The sequence below is a fragment of the Scyliorhinus canicula genome, chromosome 13, assembly GCF_902713615.1.
Source record: "Scyliorhinus canicula chromosome 13, sScyCan1.1, whole genome shotgun sequence".
In the NCBI taxonomy this organism is placed as follows: Eukaryota; Metazoa; Chordata; class Chondrichthyes; order Carcharhiniformes; family Scyliorhinidae; genus Scyliorhinus; species Scyliorhinus canicula.
The window spans coordinates 106422890-106442233 of NC_052158.1; the positions used below are offsets into that span (position 1 = coordinate 106422890).

Here is a 19344-nt window from a genome sequence, read left to right on the forward strand (position 1 = left end):
AGGAATGGATGGATCGTGCAGAGACTTTCTTGTTCAAAGAGACTCAATCGAGTTTCATAGTGGATGGTGCAAAAGTGAAAAATGAAACCATCTTGAAGTTGATGGTTTATTTTTTTTTTCTTGGAGGACGTGTCATGTGAGAGCACCTTTAAGAATTGGATGTTTAAGCAATGTTACCTTTAAGAAATGCAGTGATGTTAGAGTGTGGGTGGAGCTGGGCTTCAGCTCGGCCATTTTAAAGTTTTTAGTTTCAGTTTGAGGAAAAAGCTGGGAGTGTGTGTGTTTTGCTGAGAGCTGCAGGAAGAAACACAGAGCTGGTCTGTGGATGTCTGCAAATCAAAAGACGATAAATATATTGAATGTAACCTCATATCTGTTTTTGAAGGTGAAGTCTTTGGATGTTTAAAAGAACAGTTTTAAGGATTGTTTAGTCTTTTGGGGTTATCTTTGAAGTAAGGGGTGTTAAGAGATCCAATGTTTATTTAAAAGTTAATTTGAATTCATGGAATAAACATTGTTTTGTTTTAAAAACTACGTGTCCATAATTGTAATACCACACCCGGGGAACAAGCCGTGTGTTTCAGAATCTAACAATCCATTAAAGAGGTTGGTTGAACTCCATGATACATTTTGGGGTTCTGAAAACACTTTTCCCATAACACTTTCTTGACTACCTTCTCCACCTGTGTTGCCCCTTTCAGTGACCTGTGGACCTGTACACCTAGATCTCTCTGACTTTCAATACTCTTGAGGGTTTTACATTCACTGTATATTCCCTACCTGCATTAGACTTTCCAAAATGCATTACCTCACATTTGTCCGGATTAAACTCCATCTGCCATCTCTCAGCCCAAGTCTCCAAACTATCTAAATCCTGCTGTAGTTCTTGATTATCCACCTGTGTCACAAGTTATAGCTTCTAAGTAGGAGCAGCTACCAACTGAAGAAGTATGCCAGGGTGTTGTACACAGACTCACATTTACTAATATTCTGACACTTCAATGAAATCGGAATGTAATAGAAGCAAGGAACTGGGACTTTTGAAACATGCTTCGTATGCTTAGTATCATCCGAAGTGTTTCATATCCAGTGTATTACTTTGAAGTGTAATGTAGGAAAGCATAACAATGCCATGTTAACAGAAAGGTAATTTTTAAGAGTGTAATTTTTGATGAGTGTCAAAGGATCTTTCACATCCCTTGGAACAGGTGATATGTCATCTGAAGAAATGGCCTGCATTTTAATTAATAATACTGATGATAGTGACAATATTCACCATGATTATGGGACAAATTGGAGGCAACTCCTGGCACCTGCATATGCACATGAAATGTGGAAATCCAGAAGTTGCTGTCGGAGAGCTCTACTCCCCCATTCCAAAGATGTGCAGGTTAGGTGGATTGGCCATGATGGTCCTTAGTGTCCAAAATTGCCGTCAGTGTTGGGTGTGGTTACTGGGTTATGGGGATAAGGTGGAGGTGTTGACCTCGGGTAGGGTGCTCTTTCTAAGAGCCGGTGCAGACTCGATGGGCCGAGTGGCCTCCTTCTGCACTGTAAATTCTATGATTATACCATAAAATGGTAGGGCTGGTGCATTCAACAATAAGTGAATTGTTAACTGTGTGATAATTTTTAATTTTTGCCAAACAATGTATTAGGACTAAAAGTTGTATTTTGTAAGCGAGGACTCTCATGAAGTTACTCATGAAGATTTTAAAAGCAATTGATTGTTACTTTACTTTTTAACCCTGTCTTTTACCTTTCTTTGGTGATCCCATTTGTCTTCCCCAGCTCTTTGGTGCTTTGATCTCATTTCTAATTACTGGTTTGGACTGTATGGTAAACACAGAAATGGCCTTTACGTTGGCTGCCTCCCTTAAGATTGCATAGCAGGGGTCTTCAAAAACAATTGGAGTTGGGATCCCAAATGTACCCTGACTTCTAGATATTTTTGATGTGCAACAGGTTTTACCTTGTATGCCTGAGTAAGTATTCCACAAATTGATTGATTGAAGAACCTTGCTGTTTCTTGACTTGCTCAGAGATGTTTGTAGAGGATACCATGCTGGATGAAACATTGGATTAGAGCAAGTCTCCAAACGAACACCTGAGAAAATGCATGGCAGCAATCAGCGAGATGAGAAGTAAGCTTTGTTGCTTTGCTGCTGACCTCAAAATCCAGTCACTGTGCATCTGTTGCAATAGAGAATCACGCAAGGTTATAATACAGTCTTTAAATAGCCTTGAAGATCACTGGATGGGCACATTGGAATGCTTTTTGATTTGCATTCGAGGCATCTCACAATCCAGGAACGGTGTTCATGATTTGGGTGCTGACAGAGGGAAGAGTGGTGATGACTCCACTGGTACATCACTGATGGGATGAGAATTTTGACCTAATTGTCAGGGAAGATATAGTGACCTTGGATAGGGTACGGGGCAGATTGACCAGAATGATGTCTGGTCCAGAAGAGTTAAGCTATGAGGAGAAGTGTTTTGGAAGATTAATGGAGATGATAAGGTAGACAAGATAAAGTATTAATCTGGCAGGTCCAGAACAGGGAGGAATACCGATAAAGTTAGAACTAAGCCATTCAGGAGTGATGCCTGGAAGCACTTCTTTACACTAAGGCCAGTGGAACTCACTTCCAAAAAGCTGTTGAGGCTATGTCAAGTGAAAAGCTCAAAACTGGGGTGGATAGATTTTTGTTAGGTAAGCGTGTTAAGGATTCCTCAACTCAGATAGGTAGAAGGAATTATGATACAGGTTCGACCAACCTGAGATTATGAGATCAGCCAGAATCTATCTGAATAACAGAACAAGCTCAAAGTGCTGAATGATCAAGCCTAGTCTTGATCCTGTGTCTCAGTCAGAGGATCGTTTTTTATAGTTAATCAGACAGAACATTTTATATTTCTGGGAGATGTAAAACAAATGATTAATGCTGGCAAAATTCTCAGCCGGAGCCACAGAGAAATAGAGTTAATGTTTCAGGGTGATTACCTTTTACCAGACCTATTGGGCACGATTCTGAGCTCCCAGGATGGGAGGAAGGTGAGCTGGATCTCAATATAGAGCAGTCAGCCAACTTGCTAGTTTCTTGTTGGCGTTCCTCCCACTTGCGAGTTTCAACAGTATAGATGATTGGAGGCCCTGGCAACCCACGTGACATTGCAGTGGGGCTAAAAAGGGTAGTTAACAAGTTTGTTGAGGTCTAGTTTGGGATTTTGAGTGGGGCGGACAGGTTCAATGTTGGCTCGGGGCAGACCAAGTGAAGTGCACAGAAGCAGCAACACAGCAGAAAGCCAGTTATGACCCCCATTATCAACTTGAGTGGACCCAAAATAGGAGCATGGCTGAGAGAAACACTGCCAATGACACACAGGTGCCATCGGATATATATGTATTCCGGGGAGAGTGGATTGCATGCATTCAGGTATTGTATGGAGTAATCGCCACATCTTGGAGTGTAAGAAAAAGGTTAAAACTTTAAAGACATAATACAGAGTCCAGTTGAACACAAAGAAGGCAATAACTGGCAATGGGAGCATGAATTTCAGTTGTAGAGTTTAGTGGTGATGGAGAGGCAGCGCCCTGGGCTCAAGGAGGTCAAAGAAGGGGAATGAGGGACAGGAAGAAGATGGAAGCCGTATTCTCAGCATGGACTCTACAGCTGAAAATGGAGCTATCTGCACATGTGGGAAAACCAGTTCCACAGGAGATTGCACCTATCCAGGCAGATGGTCACTAAGATTTGTGCCCTCGTCGTGGGAAGTCTCACCTCATGGAAATGCTAATGTCACTATGGTATTGACCTTCTTTGCTTGACTCTCTGTGGCCATGGTGACATCTCACCAATAACTGCCACATCCCTGCATCTCCATGGTTACTGATGTCATATTTGCAAGAACTGGGCAGTACATTCAATTCCAGACAAATGTGGCCTCACCAACAGAGAGCAGTGTGTTTCGCCTGCATTGCTCGATTTACCCAGGTACAGGGCATGTATTTGATTGCACTCATGCGGCCATTAAAATATTCACTTCACTGGATAGCCAGTCAGGTTCATCAATAGAAAGGACATCCACTCCCTCAAAGTTCAGCTGATTTGTGACCACTAGAAGAGTCTCCTTTATCTGCTTGCTTGCTTTCCTCACAGTTACCACACCTCCTTCATCCTCTGGCAGTGATGGTTGCCGCAGCTCTACACTCCACCTCCTCCCACAAGTGGTTGGATTCCAGGATGCGAGACATATCCCATGAAAAGATGGCTATCCCTACAATCTAACATTTCTACCCCTAGATGGAGGCACAAAAAAATTCTGTAACTGCTGCTGTTTGCTCACTAGGACAACCAGCCAGGCCATTAGGCTTATGAAGATGTCTTTCCATTTCCTGGACTGGTTGGGTGACACCCTGTAATACACTCTTTCAAGGGTTTTGTGCATTGAGGTGATCTGTTGCATTCTCCATAAAATACCCTCTAGAGATGTGTAAACCTTGAAGAACATGATGTCCTCATTGGTGGAAGGAAAGTTGGAAGATGCAGAATGATGCTAGCACCCCATGAGGGGTTGTACCTTCATCCTCCTTGATGACTACCTCAGACCTTGGATGGCTCTCTGGATGGCTACTACATGTGACCACCTGTTAGGGCTCAAATATGGCCACTCCAAGCATCTCTGAACCACCTGTGTCACTGACCAGTATGACAGGATTACTGCCCAACGGTTATCCATGAGGTTGGCCACTTCCTGATTGGAGGAGTTCAAAGTGATGATGTGGAAATGAGGCACTCCATTCCCATCGGCACCCCTTCTTGGACATTATGAACTCTCTTCTCCTGCACGGAAAAAAGACCAAAGGGATGAGGCATGGTTGACCATTAAGTCCTATACCAGTGGTGCATAGGAAACTGCATGTATCAGTGCTAGCAGGTTCTCCGCAATGTCAGAGCTTTGAGCCTTGCTGAGGGTGAGTAAGTATCACAAGTGGGGGCTTGTCCCTGGGCTCCAGCCTTTACTCGCCCATCACTGCTGCATCCATTCTTTCAGTCAAATGGCTGCCACAGTCATGCTCAGTCAGGCCTCCTTTTCTGCTCTCGCGATTGCTAATTGGCTGCCCATCCTTTCCTCTATCCAATTAACAGCTCTCTATTGTGAAAACCAAGTGAGGTGTCCCCTTCCCCTGCTCCTTGGGCGGTTTCAGAACCTTCAAACAGTTTGAACTTTGGTATTCTGCCCACCGAAGGAGAATCAGCCCCTCCATCTTTCATCAGTTCATCAGGGCTGCAGACCTGTTGAGTATTTTTCACCATTTTCTGCTTTTATTTCAGACTTCCAGCATCCAGAGTATTTTTGCTTTTCTGCTGAAATCTCAAGATACCTCTCCTATTTCCTCGCTGTTTGAAAGTCTTTTGTGGAAAAAATTAATGTTTTGCTTTCGGTTTCCTTGCCAAATTGATGGTGAAGTTGGTATTTTCTAACTTGGCTTAATTGGATGATCGGCATTTCTGTTCTAATTGTAACCAAGCAGTTCTTAATTCTTTGACCTATTTGGCTTGAGATTTGGAGCACTAATTGTCTTCCCTCTCCATCAAATCTTATTTCTGGTAGAGCTGCTTGATCCTCGGATTAAAATGGTAAAAACCATGTAATGAATTGATTTCAGTAATATCAACATTCCCTTCCTCTAATCCTAGCAGATAAATGGATTTCATGCAAAATAAATCTCTTAGTTAAGTTAATCCATCTTTCATTTTCTTTTCGGTATGCGCAACGCAATGAGAGCAACACAACAAAAAAATATTATGAATGTAACTCTTCGTTGATCAGTAGTGACTATTTTCACATTATTTGAAATTGTAACCATTGTTATATCTGCAGAAAGCAGAGAATGAGCTGAACATGGAAGAGATATAATTAATTATGATTTGTATCAGTGAAGACAATTTAAGTCCATCCTCTAGACCACAATGGTCGTTTTCAAAAATGTGTTAATTACAATTGTATGTTAATTATAATACCGATCTTAACTTTGTCTAAACTTTTAGTGTTGTCAACATGAATTTTTTTTTGTGATGCCAAAGAATCTTGATAACTGTTCCAACCTAGCAATCTCATTTGCAAACATTTCTTGTGGACTGATAGTATTCAAAGAAGTGCAGGTTAGGTGGATTGCCCATGATAAATTGCCTTTGGTGACCAAAAAAAGGTTAGGAGGGGTTATTGGGTTACGGGGGTAGGGTGTAAGTGAGGGCTTAAGTGGGTCAGTGCAGACTTGAATGGCCTCCTTCTGCACTGTCTGTTCTATAAACCTGGCTTTGTAACAAGTGTAACTTGATGGCATGGTAATATCATGGTCATGAATAAAACAGATACATAAAAGTTAACTAATGTTTTAAGTGCGCCATATGTCAGTAATAATGAGGAGACTGTGCAGCTGTCATAGCTGAGAACCAAGTCATAGGTTTAACCTACACTGTAGTCTCACATGTAACTGTTTTCTCAGCAGTCAGCTTCAAGAGAAGGATATTTAATCGGAAACTGTTGAGACTTAGCAAACAATTTCAGCTTTATTTCATGACTAATTCAACTTTGGGTTTCCTGAGCATATCTCACGTACCACTAACTATATTTGGCTTCCAGGTTGAAATCAAGGAATAAGTAAGCACTGAATATTTGAACTGTTTGTTTTTACCATATTGGTGTGTTTTCATAAGCCTATTTCCATGATTCACAAAGTAATAAGTCATTAAAAACACACTTGAAATGAGTAGAATGGCTTAGATTAACAAAACATGTGGGGAGGGATAAAACAACATGCGAACAAAGTCCCATAGTGAGCGCATTTAGACACGCCAAGAAACACGATGCTATAAAACGGGACACCGGTAAGATAGGGAGCCTCAGCAGGGAACGCGCAGCCCTTTCTGGTACACTGAAGAGCTCGACGCGCCAGGTGGGCGGGATTTTCATTGCAACGCCTAGTGACATCACGTTAGATGTCGCGAGGTATTGCGAGCCGGGTAGGTGCCGGGAGCGGGGTCTCCCACCTTTTATCGGCCACGCTGCGCCACGGCATGCTACTTTTTGAGCGCAGCATGGCTGCTCGATCGCACAAATGATCAATTGGATTACAAATTTGGGTTCTATTTTTCCAGTTGGAAAGGCCAGCAAGCATTTCAAATTAGGTATTTAAACCCACAAACTTGATTTCAATATTTTGCATCTGTCACTAGTTAATCAAATTATACGTTGTCATTTGCAGTTATCTTTATTATTGGAAGTTGGTTTTGGAGGAGCTTTGGTCTACATTGACCCTTGCGATTCTTCACCCCAAAAGGAAAAGATTGGTGATGAAACGTTTTGGATTTCTTTGAACCCTGGAGGAGATCCATCCACACCAGGATATCCTAGTGTTGGTGAGTCAAAGAGATCTCCTGATATTTGTTAGTGACTGAGAGGAAAATGGTTTAGTGGCCAACTTTTTGGCAAATACTGTGATTGTCTACACTTAATAGGTTCTGTATGAGTTGATGGCTGAGTCCTGCAAGTTGTAAAAAGCCCCAGAAACAATGGAAACACCAGCATCTGAGTGATAACAAATCACTTGTAACAACAGGCCATTTACCTTAGTAACAACTGCTGAAAGAAGATGAAAGATGCAAATGTGACGTGAGCTAAAAACATTTTCACACGAGTGGGTCGACTCTGAAATGCACTCCCTGGAGGTCCTGGAACCTGGCGGCAGGTTCAGTCCAGGCATTCAAAAGGGCATTAGATGATAACTTGAATGGAAATGGTATGGCAAAACACAGGGGAATAGCACTATGTTTGGACAGCCAATGCAGAAACAATAGGCCAAAATGGCTTCCTTCTGAGTCGTAGCAATTCTGCAAGAAAAAAGATAATTGCCAGTAATTTATATGTTTTCTGATCAGTGCACAATTTTGCTCCTGATAGAGGAAATTAATATTTTGTCAGCACTGAGGAATTGAATATTTTTTCCCGATTGTGCTATTCCATGTCAGCAGCAGGCTCTGTCTGCAGTGAAAGGTTTTCTGCTCAAACTCGATTGTGATAGTACTAATGTCACCTTTAAAACAGAAACCATGTTGAATCGTTTTGACATTTCCATCTCCCTCACTGAGCTCCTGAGCAATTATTGCTAAATTATGTAGTTTTATGTTATGTACTTGTATATGGCCGGAACTGACTCTACAACCTATTTAACTTTGAGTGCGACTCATTCGGTCTCAATTGCTTTTCAATCATATCCCCAACTGTGAAACAAACGCCACTGTGTGCTCCTGAATAATTGTATTGCATATTTTATTATTTGAATCATCAACTATTTCCACCCATACAATTTAGAATAGGGGCTGGCTTCTCTGCTGCCCAACGCTGGCAGAGAGATACATGATTAGGCAAAGAATTTGACATTGTCAATCCCGTGCTCCTCCCCTGTTGGTAGTGTCATCAAGGTTCACGCCCCGTGCCAATAGAAGGATGTAAATAAGTCAAATGGACCCATTTCTGCCCTATTAACGGGCTGGAGACCGGATTCTCTGCACTTGCATGATTCTGCAGTCCTCTGGGCCAGGATTCACATGGGCATATATTGGTGCAGGTATATGTAAGCATGGCCCTAATGCAATGGACCTCACATTGGGTCAAAGGGGTAAGTCTTTAAGGTGAGTGCTCCCAAAATTCATTGAAGAGCCCCTCTCCCACCCCCACAATGCAAATCAGGCACCCTCAAAACAGACACCTCTCATAACAAAGACCTTCCCTCATAACAGAGGTTTCCCATATAAGAGACTTGCCTGGAAGCCTGAGAGCAGTCTGGACAGAAACAGTGAAGTGATCACTGCTTTAGCTACCTCAGGCAGAAAAAACAGCAGTTGTAAATTCCTAGAAAGCGAAAATCACATCTTCAAGTATTAAACCCCCTCAGATCCTTTAATCTGCAAGACTTTTATTCACATCAGTGAGAAATTGCTTTTATTAGGCTGTGATCGACAGCTTCCAGACAACCAGATATCTGGATTGTTTAATTTTGTTTCCCTTCACACCTGAATGGATCTCAAGTTCCCTGCTGTGAAACTAACATCGATGTTTATTTATATTTTTACAAATATTTCATTCAACACATTTACATATAAACAAAGAAAAACAGAAAAACAACCATACAACATTGTAAACAACCAACACCCATTCCCCCCTGCTTCCCGCTTCCCAATACCCTCTTCCTGTCTTCCCCATTCTCCCCCCCCAATCCCTCCCCTTTTGCTGACCCCTCAAACCTCCTTAAAGAAATCAATAATCAGCTTCCATCTCCGAGTGACCCCATTGACCAACCCCCTTAAGACAAACTTAACCTTCACCAGCCTCAGGAATTCCGTCAGGTCGCTCACCCACACTCCCACTTTTGGCAGTTTCGAGTCCTGTTTTTTGATTAAAAATCTTTCTGGTAATATCAAATTGGATGTTTTTGGCCTTTAGAGAAAAGTACAAATAAACTCAGGATCCATTGAGCATTATTAAATGGTCCTCCAGCATAATACATTTTCACACCTTGTGTTAATCAGTAGAGCCTCATTCATAGGTATCAACAATGATTGGCCGACAAAGGAAGCCTTGTAATAAAGAGTTTGCAGTGACAGAGGCTTTAGCAGTAGATAGTGTCATGAACATGCCTGGAGATAGCTGTAGGCAGTATTCAAATTGGCCTCCATTGGTATGCGTCTCACAGTCACAAGTTTAGAATGGCAGTTTAGATAAGTATGAATAGCGTATGGAAGTGAAACTGGACATAGATGATGAGGAAGGCACCTGAGATATACATATGTTAATGTACAGTCAAGGAAGTTGAGAGGGGAAAACAGCTAAATACACAGAAGGTATAATCAAAGAACAACAAAGGTATAATTGTCCACTCCCTGAAAAGTCAGGAGAGGCGATTACCATCGAGCAATCTAGAAAGCGGTCAGGCCAGTTTCCAGCTACCAAGCCTGAAGTCCAACTTTACAGCAAACAAACTTCTGAATCTTTGAGCCAAAGCAGTGCAATAAACCTCCGTAACAGCAGTTTTAAAATATCTCCACTGGACCAGGGGAAAAAAACGGTTTCCAATTTTAGTATCATCCCTGTATTATGTGGTACTATAGCTGGCTATTCAATTTGGATAAAATTTGGGGAACCAGTGAAGTCTTACAGAGCCCAGGTATTGTTGAGATATTCTGTAACAAGGGGCACATTCTGTAGAAACTATGTGTTTAATAGTTCATACATCTTAACTTGGGTGAGAGTAATGTAGTCCGGTTTGTTTGTATATGTCTTTTCTTAATAATTATTACACGATGACTGGGCTATTTATTCTCACTAGGTTTTGCTTGTCTCTTCATACCAAAACAAAAGTACGCACTCCCATGAATCCATGTTCCAAGTTGGGATATGCTTGCAGATAACATCAGCGTGCTTCGTGACAGTAGGTTATTGGAGAAATAGACAAATATGCAGAAGAGAAAGTAGACTCTCATTCTGATGGAAAGGAACCGGGCTTGGTAACGTAATTCAGGTCGAATAGAATGGCAAGATAGTTCACTGACTTAAGAGAAGATGCCAGATCTGTACCATTCCTTGGTTAGTCTACATGAGAAATATAGGGCGGCATTCTCCCCTACCCGGCGTGACGGAGGGTCCCGGAGTAGGGGAGTGGCGCCAACCACTCGGGTCGCGCCTCCCAAAGGTGGGGAATTCTCCCCACCTTTGGGGGGCCAGCCCCGTGCCAGAGCGGTTGGCACCAGAAGACCGGCGTCCCCAGCAGCGGGGCTGGCCGAAAGGCTTTCGCCGGTCCGCACATGCGCCGGCAGTGACGTCAGCGGCAGCTGGCCGCTGACGTCACTGCTGGCGCATGCGCGATGTGGGGTTCTCTTCCGCTTCCGCCATGGCGGAGGCCATGGCGGCGCAGAAGGAGAAAGAGTGCAGCCAGGGCACTGGCCCAGAGTCTGAGCAGGGGGCCCCGACCGCGGGCCTGGCCACCGTGGGGGCACCCCCCCCGGGGTTCGATCGCCCCCGCCCCCCCAGGACCCCAGGGGCCTGCTCGCGCCACTGAGCCCGCCGTTGCTGAGCTGGTTTAAACCTCGGCGGCGGGAGAGGCCTCCCAGCGGCGGGACTTCGGCCCATTCGGGCCGGAGAATCATCGCAGTGGCCTCTCCGATCGGAGTGGTGAGATTCCTGCCCCCGCCACTTCCCGGGTGGCGGAGAATCTGCCACGGCGGGGGCGGGATTTTAGGCGCCCCCAGGCGATTCTCCGACCCTGCTGGCGGTCAGAGAATTTCGCCCATAGTGTCCACTTTTTGCTTCACTATTTTAGAAAAAATACAGAAGCCATGGGAAGTGGGTGAAAGAGATTTCTTGGGATAAGAGGTTTTATTCATAAGGAGAGATTAAAGTAACTGATGTTTTAATTAGAGCTTAAAAAGTTTAAAAGGAGATCTTTTCAAGATTTTAAAATTATGAAGGGTTTTGATGACGTGGGCAGGAAAATCCATTTTCATTGGATGGTGAGTTGGCAATTCGAGAGTAGAAGTTTCTGGTCATCATTGACTGAAAGATAGGAAGAATTTACAGTATGGAAAATCGTTAGGGCATAGCATGTCTTAATAGAAACAATAGCAAATCTAGAATTTCTAATAGCTTTTAAAAGAAACATGTAAAAGGTAAGTGGCCCGGGTCACTGTCCGTGTGGAGTTTGCACATTCATCCCGTGTCTGTGTGGGTCTTACCCACAAAACCCAAAGATGTGTGGGGTAGATGAATTGGCCCTGCCAAATTGCCCCTCAATTGGAAAAAAACAGAATTGGGTACTCTAAATTTAAAAAAAAATAAATGTATGGGGAAAGAGCAAGCGATTGGGACTAGTTAGATAACCCTCTCCGAATACTAGTGCAAGTACAATGGAGCAAATTGTTTCCGACTGTGCTGCAAAGATCTATGAATATATTATTCCAAATTTCCAGACTTACAAAAGCATGATGAGTACCCACAGCTATAGAATAACTTCTTGCAACAACTTACTTGTGCAAGTACTTATTCAACCATGAAATGCTCAGACTTGCCAAAAATGTATAAGCTGTATTTTATGGTGTGAAAATGTTTATCTTTATTAATTTCTGTCTATGTTTATGACCATGATACTAAAAAATGCACTTGGTTGAGAATTAGTCCTGCAATTATAGTGTACATGTATTATATATTAACCTCAGGTACATACAACAAGTTCCTTTTTCTTCAACATAATCACCCATGTAAACAAAACTACAATGAGTTAGTTTGTCAGTCATCCGAATGCATGTGTGAGACAGACATGGATTTTTGCACAATGTTATCAACACTTCAGCTTTTTCAATAGACTTAATTTAACAGCATTCAAAACAGATAGTTTTGGTTGTATGGAAAGCTTCTTCGTGATGTAGCAGTTTGTAACAGTTAAAATCATTCCTCCAGAACATCAAGTAGTTCACTTGAAAAATGATTAATCAGAGCCTCATTGTTGCAACGTTTCAAGTAATTTAGTTCTAATTACTTTGGTACCTTCAACTTTCAACCACTGTGTTTTAATGCACAACATGGTATACTTCCGGTTTTTTAAATGTTGCAGTAATTTTCTGTTGACCCTTTCCAAGGTTAGAGATTGCTTACTTTCCAGCTTTGGAAGGCACTGCATTTTATTTGCTGGCAATTCACAGCGTTTTTTTTTGGGCTTTCCCTTGTTGCTTTGTGTTCTTTATCTTGATCTGAACATTTTGTGAACTGTTGCAGTCTTCCTAGATCTCATTAACTTTATCTCCTCACATGTTATGAAAGGATTTCATTCCTTCTCAGAAATAATTATTTACAGGCCAGCACGGAGGCCGGTTTGATCCCGTGTCACTGTCTGTGTGGAGTTTGCACATTTTCCTCGTGTCTGCGTGGGTCTCACCCCCACAATCTGAAGATGTGCAGGATAGGGGGATTGGCCACACTATATTGGCCCTTAATTGGAAAAACAATTGGGTACTCTAAATTATAAGAGAAATAATTTATTTGCATTTTAAAAATGTGTATCTGACCAGTTAACGGGGAAACAAAGTTTCCTAATTTCTAATTGATGACCAATTTTAAACACTGTGTCCGGTGCACAAAAAACTTAAGAATGCTGTTGCCAATATTATACAAAGAACATTTTACATGTTGTGACGACAGTAGCATGCTATGCATTGCTCTTTCTCTCATATGCCTTTGATTCACTCTTTCTTTTTAAATAACATAAAATCATATCCTTATAGAAGGGGCACAATAGAAGATAAGATTACAAGCCATCAATCGTCAGAAAACAGCGATTCTTGCTTCTCTGGCCATTGGCAACAAAATACCTTAATCCTCATGCTTTGTAACACTCAAAGTACATGTAATTGTGTTAACAGACTCTTTGCACCCATATGTACTCCCACATATTCTTCGTAAGTAAAAAATACAAGAACTTGATGTAAGCGCAAAGCTTTGAGAAAGTAATAAGCTTGTTTAAAAAACAATCTTTATTGTCACAAGTAGGCACACTGCAATTAAGTTTCTGTGAAAAGCCCTGAGGCGCCACATTCTGCCGCCTGTTCGGGTACAGAGGGAAAATTTAGAATGTCCAATTCACCTAACAGCATGTCTTTCGGGACGTGTGGGAGGAAACCAAAGTACCTGGAAGAACCCACGCACACACGGGGAGAACGTGCAGACACCGCACAGACAGTGACCCAAGCTGGGACCTTGGAGCTGTGAAGCAACAGTGCTACCTATGTCCTCCCGTGCTGCCCCACTGTTGCATAAACAGTGGCTTTCAAAGTGAGGTCTGTAGAGATCCTCCTGGGGGTCCAAAGGGTAATTCCTTTTGAAACTTTTTTATCAACCAGCCAACCTTCTAGTCGACCCATGCCAGTCGACCGTCGCGACCCACACCGGACGACCTTCGTGACCCATGCTGGCCAACTTTGGCAATCCACGCTGCCCAAACTTCGTGACCCATCATTTTCGCTTACCTTTAACACAACTGGTGAGCCTGCTTGGTCCTCAGGATCTCACTTGTTTGGTCATCCAATGTTCCATTTCTGTATGGGTTCTTCATCAGAGGCCCTGGAGCTCACACCACCACTGCTTTGTCCTGCTGTGGATTCTCTTGAGCCACTCACTCCAGCAGGTTTAGTTCTGAGATCCTGGCCTGTTTGTGTCTCTGGCCCTCGCTTTCTTATTACAAAATGATTCATTTTAAATGTTTCAGTCTTGCAGCTGACAAAATGGAGGAATCACAATCTCACCCAGAGCACGTGACATCAGTGATCGGGGCACATAGCAGAAAGACTGAATTTCAAAAAATCTTCTCCTGAGTCATCGCGCTGACATCATGAGGAGGCGGTGTTTCTCGCTGGGCTCCAGGCATGCCCATTTTTAAAGCTGGTTGCGGATGGCATTTTTAAAAGCTGGCTTCTGCGGCCGTTGCGCGTTAATTCCCATGATTGGGAACGCCGTGATGGATGGCTCTGGGACCCTCCCTACACTTGCCCGCGACCCACCCGCGGACCGTGACCCCGACTTTGAAAATGACTCCAAAAGAAGATCTCTCGCAGCCAGGAGAGGGAGAAAAAAAAACAGAAGGGGGAGCAAGAGAAGAAACACCAAGCAGGTTACCCATCTTAGTTGATGTTACATCTACACAACTATCTGACTGGACATTCACCCATGAGGCTCCTAAATAACCTTGATCTGGAATATCTGCTTTGGGTGCAAATGGCAATCGAGGTACAATTTCATCCAAAATCATGCTCATTTTCCAAACTGCTTTTTTTAAACTTCAAGGTTTTGTTCAAATACATTTGTAAATGCCAAAGGAAAATTTTACCATGAACTTATGCAATTGGTCAGCATTTCAGAATGTGTTTTTAAAAACACTGCTTTTCAAGATATTCCTTGGTATATTTAGGAACGGTTACTTGGTGCAGGATGTATTAATACAGCTGAAAATGGATTATCACTGAGAAATGCATTTTAATCAGTATCTGATCCACTCTATTTTAATCCAATTTTAAATAGCTGCAAATGACTTTAATGAAACTATTCAGAAACATTTGCTCGTTATGTTGGTGCACAGCAGTCAATCTCTCAGTGTGACTTTGAAGTATTCAAAATATTTTAACTTCTGCCTTGCTCCTTAAAAAACTGTTTGTTTTATAAGCTCCCTCGAAAGCCCACAAACAATGACGACCATGATCGGAGGTGTAGCTAGTTTTGTGGATGGGGTCAGCTTCTGGCCCAATATCTTTTAAACTGACATGAAAGGTTGCAGAAACTCGATTTGTGCTGGATCTAATTTGCGCCTGAAATTCCACAATCTTTAGCATTCGGCTTGACAAACTTGAGGTAAATTACACTGAAAAAGCGCCCATCCCAGTGGGAACTCCTGCCTTTTGACTTCAGGATGGCGTCGATAAAGTTTCCGATTGAGGCTGGACCCATCTGCAAGGAGGATTACACATGCATGAATTCTCCGGCTGTCGGGATTCTCTTTTTCCAGCGTGTATCGCATTCCCACCCGTGGGTTTCTCGGAAACGTGGGGTGTCTTCAATGTGCAATCCCGCTGACAAGCGGCGGGAAGAGGAAATGCTTCCGCCAGCGAACGGCACACTGCTGAGAAATACGTGCAAATTTGGTAATACATCCTTCTGTCCCTGTATCCAAGTCGCTACTACAGATTGTAAATAGCTGGGGCCCAAAGACCAAACCCTGTGGCACCCAACTAGTTGCATCTTGCCATCCAGAAAAAGACCCACTTCTCCCGACTGTCCTTCAGCTAATCTTCTATCCAAGCTAATAAGTTATCCGTATCCCACGAGATCTCAACCATGTGAATCAATCTTCTGTGCAGCACCTTACCAAACACCTTCCGGAAGTCCAGCTATACTACATCTACAGGATCCCCATTACCCACTTTGCTTGTTACATCTTCGATGAACTCTTGCAAATTGGTCAAACATGATTTGCCCTTCATAAAACCATGCTGACTCTAGAGCTTTAGCTTTCCAAATGTCTTGATATTACATCCTTGATAATTTATTCTAACAATTTTCCAACAGTAGGTGTGACACTAACTGGTCTGTGATTTCCTACATTCTGCCTCCTCCTGTTTTGGAGGGATTTAAACATGGAATTCATGCGAAGATGAGAAGTTGGTCATTGGGTGGCAGCTTGCGAGGGTGGTGGGGGGTCAAGGATTTTTTTTCAGAAGTGTGATTGTCGCAGATTTGAAGGGGAAAGTAACAGTACCTGAGGAGAAAGAACCATTCACAATGTCAGCAGACATGGGGATCAGGAAGGGAAGTTGGATGGTCACCAGTTTATTGGAAATAGGATCGAGTCAGTTGAAACATAGGACATACAGTGCAGAAGGAGGCCATTCGGCCCATCGAGTCTGCGCCGACCCGCTGAAGTCCTCATTTCCACCCTATCCTCTAAATCCAATAGCCCCTCCTAACCTTTTTGGTCATTAAGGGCATTTATCATGGCCAATCCACCTAACCTGCACTTCTTTGGACTGTGGGGGGAAACCGGAGCATCCGGAGGAAACCCACGCAGACACGGGGAGAACATGTACACTTCGCACAGATAGTGACCCAGCGGGGAATCGAACCTGGACCCTAGCGCTGTGAAGCCACAGTGCTACCCACTTGTGCTACGGTGCTGCCCCTCGTGGAGCTGAATCTAATGGAGTGATGAGGTTAAAGAGGACATGAGGAGACAGAGTGAAAAGTAAGAGTTCAGAGCAATGGCGAGTAGGAACCCTATGAGGAATTTTAGCCTGCTAAGCTAGGGGAAGGGGCTGAGGAAATGGATCAAATGGTTTTGAATTTTGTGATAAACGGTCTATGAGCTCGTCTTACTTGTTGGTGGAGGTGATGGGAAAGAAGGGTTCAAGAAGAGCAAAGAAACTGCAGACAAAGTGAATTGTCCCCTTTAATTTAGTTGTATTGTGTTGATGCACCTAAAGCGCGCACACAATAGCAAGGAAATAAATGTCTTTGGCAACAACATATTATTTTGACTTCATGATGACCTCAAAATGAGCTGAAGTCTTTAAATGTCTAATCATGTGAGAAATCTGTCTGTTACCTATTCTCTGATAAAATCTGAACTCTCAAACTTCCTGTGACCAAGGAACATGTGAGAAATAGAAAAATAGAACGGAGAACTGAGAATGTTTAATATAATATGGACACTCATGCTGAGTGGATATCATTCAATATTAGTCAATGAGATGTTGTTGTTTATTTTGTAAATTGTAAAAATTAAATCATTTTTCTCGTACTTAACAATGAAGACTGGAGTATAAATTAAACTTTGCTGATACTGAGTACACTGCACTCTAAAGTAAATGATAGGTTTCATTGACTCAGAATCTCTTGAAGTTATGCTTGAAATTTCCTGCACACTCAAGAGAAAGCGCCTCTTAAATAATAAAAGGAAGTGGAGATAATTAATATTCAGGAGAATACAGGCCCGTTGAGCAGCACTCAGCATGGAATTAAATTATCCTTTTGTATGTTCCATGGCTTTTCGTTGCCTTCTCTCTCTTTCTCTTCCTTTCCCTTTCCTTTCTAGTTGGGCCAGGGCTGATGTTAGCCAAAGGAGACAGTCACAGCCCAGGGAAAATTTTTGTTTTCAAAATGGGCAATTGCAAATATTTATAGAGCTTCCTTCTTTGAATAACTCATTTGTATTATTAACTCGGATCAAAGGAATGTATTCATTTTAGTTGTTGTTGGGCCTATTATCCTATACTTTGGCCGGTCCCAAAACCAGCATTCATTGTCAATGGAATAAAGAGTCACGAACAGAATATAGAATAAAGAGTCAGGATCAGAATATAGTTCATTTTCTCGGGCTCTCAGAGAAGGTACCCATGAGGGTGGATACATTTCAATGAACAGTTTTAGTAATAAGTTAAATATTCTTTTCTACTTTTGAGATTTCTTGTGTGCTTGTTAAATTATAACCTGCAATTTTGGTATATATAATTGACTGGGCAAGGAACCATCCTGGCTGGTCAAAAAAGTTGGAACAAGGGCAGCACGGTGGCCTAGTGGTTAGCACAACCGCCTCACGGCGCTGAGGTCCCAGGTTCGATCCCGGCTCTGGGTCACTGTCCGTGTGGAGTTTGCACATTCTCCCTGTGTCTGCGTGGGTTTCGCCCCCACAACCCAAAAATGTGCAGAGTAGGTGGATTGGCCACGCTAAATTGCCCCTTAATTGGAAAAAATAAGTGGGTAATCTAAATTTAAAAAAAAAAGTTGGACCAAATTACATAGAACATACAATGCATTCGGCCCATCGAGTCTGCACCGACCCTCTTAAGCCCTCACTTCGACCCTGTCCCCGTAACCCAATAACCCCTCCTAACTTTTTTTTGGCCACTAAGGGCAATTTATCATGGCCAGTCCATATAACCTGCACGTCTTTGGACTATGGGAGGAAACCGGAGCACCCGGAGGAAACCCACGCACACAAGGGGAGAACGAGCAGACTTCGCACAGACAGTGAACCAGTGGGAACTGAACCTGGGACCCTGGCGCTGTGAAGCGACAGTGCTAGCCACTTGTGCTACCGTGCTTGAGCAACTTGATTTTGTCTCTAATTCATCGGCATTCCATTACTTCGTTTATTGCTTCCAAAGTGGTTATTTACGCAGAGATTAAAAATTTTCCCCTGAAGTCTTCAGTTCTGTTTTGAAAATAATGGTAAATTTCAGCCCGTCATCATGGCTAATGGTTTGTAGTGTGTTTTTTCATCCGTGCAGGATTTAAGCCAATCAACATTTTTTTGCATGACTGAAATATTTGGGGTAACACAGTCGATGCAAGCCTCTTGCTGAAATCACTGCTTCTGATTGCTGACTGTATTAATCTGAAAGACAATTTAGATTTTTAGTCAGAATTCAAACCATATAAATGTTTAATGCTAGGACTAATGATTATGGAACTGCCTTGTCATCAAAACCAGAGGTCAATGAGAACCTTTTAAGATACACTTTGTTTCTTTAAGCAAAATGTATTGTGTCCTCCTCTTTATTTATGGTAACCTTGAGGTAATACTTTTGAAATCTATATCACTTAAATCAAGCTTTGAAAATTCCATCACTTTGTTTTAAATTTGTTTCATTTATCACAAGATGTGAGAAATTCAAGCTGGTTTTGCATTTTAATTGAACACCAATGGCATGCATGCTTGCTCAGTGGGAAAAATATGTCTCTTGGGTTGTT

General features: G+C 42.5%; 1 protein-coding gene across 7 annotated transcripts in view; it reads left to right on the forward strand.

Annotated features, from left to right (window-relative positions):
* LOC119975416 (inactive N-acetylated-alpha-linked acidic dipeptidase-like protein 2) overlaps positions 1-19344 on the forward strand; it is a 1151524-nt gene that overhangs the window by 636019 nt on the left and 496161 nt on the right. For all 7 annotated transcript variants that reach the window (XM_038815043.1, XM_038815042.1, XM_038815041.1 and 4 more), the window contains one exon: positions 7271-7424. In XM_038815043.1, coding sequence (XP_038670971.1) covers positions 7271-7424 — 154 coding nt within the window. The remainder of the gene's footprint in view (positions 1-7270; positions 7425-19344) is intronic.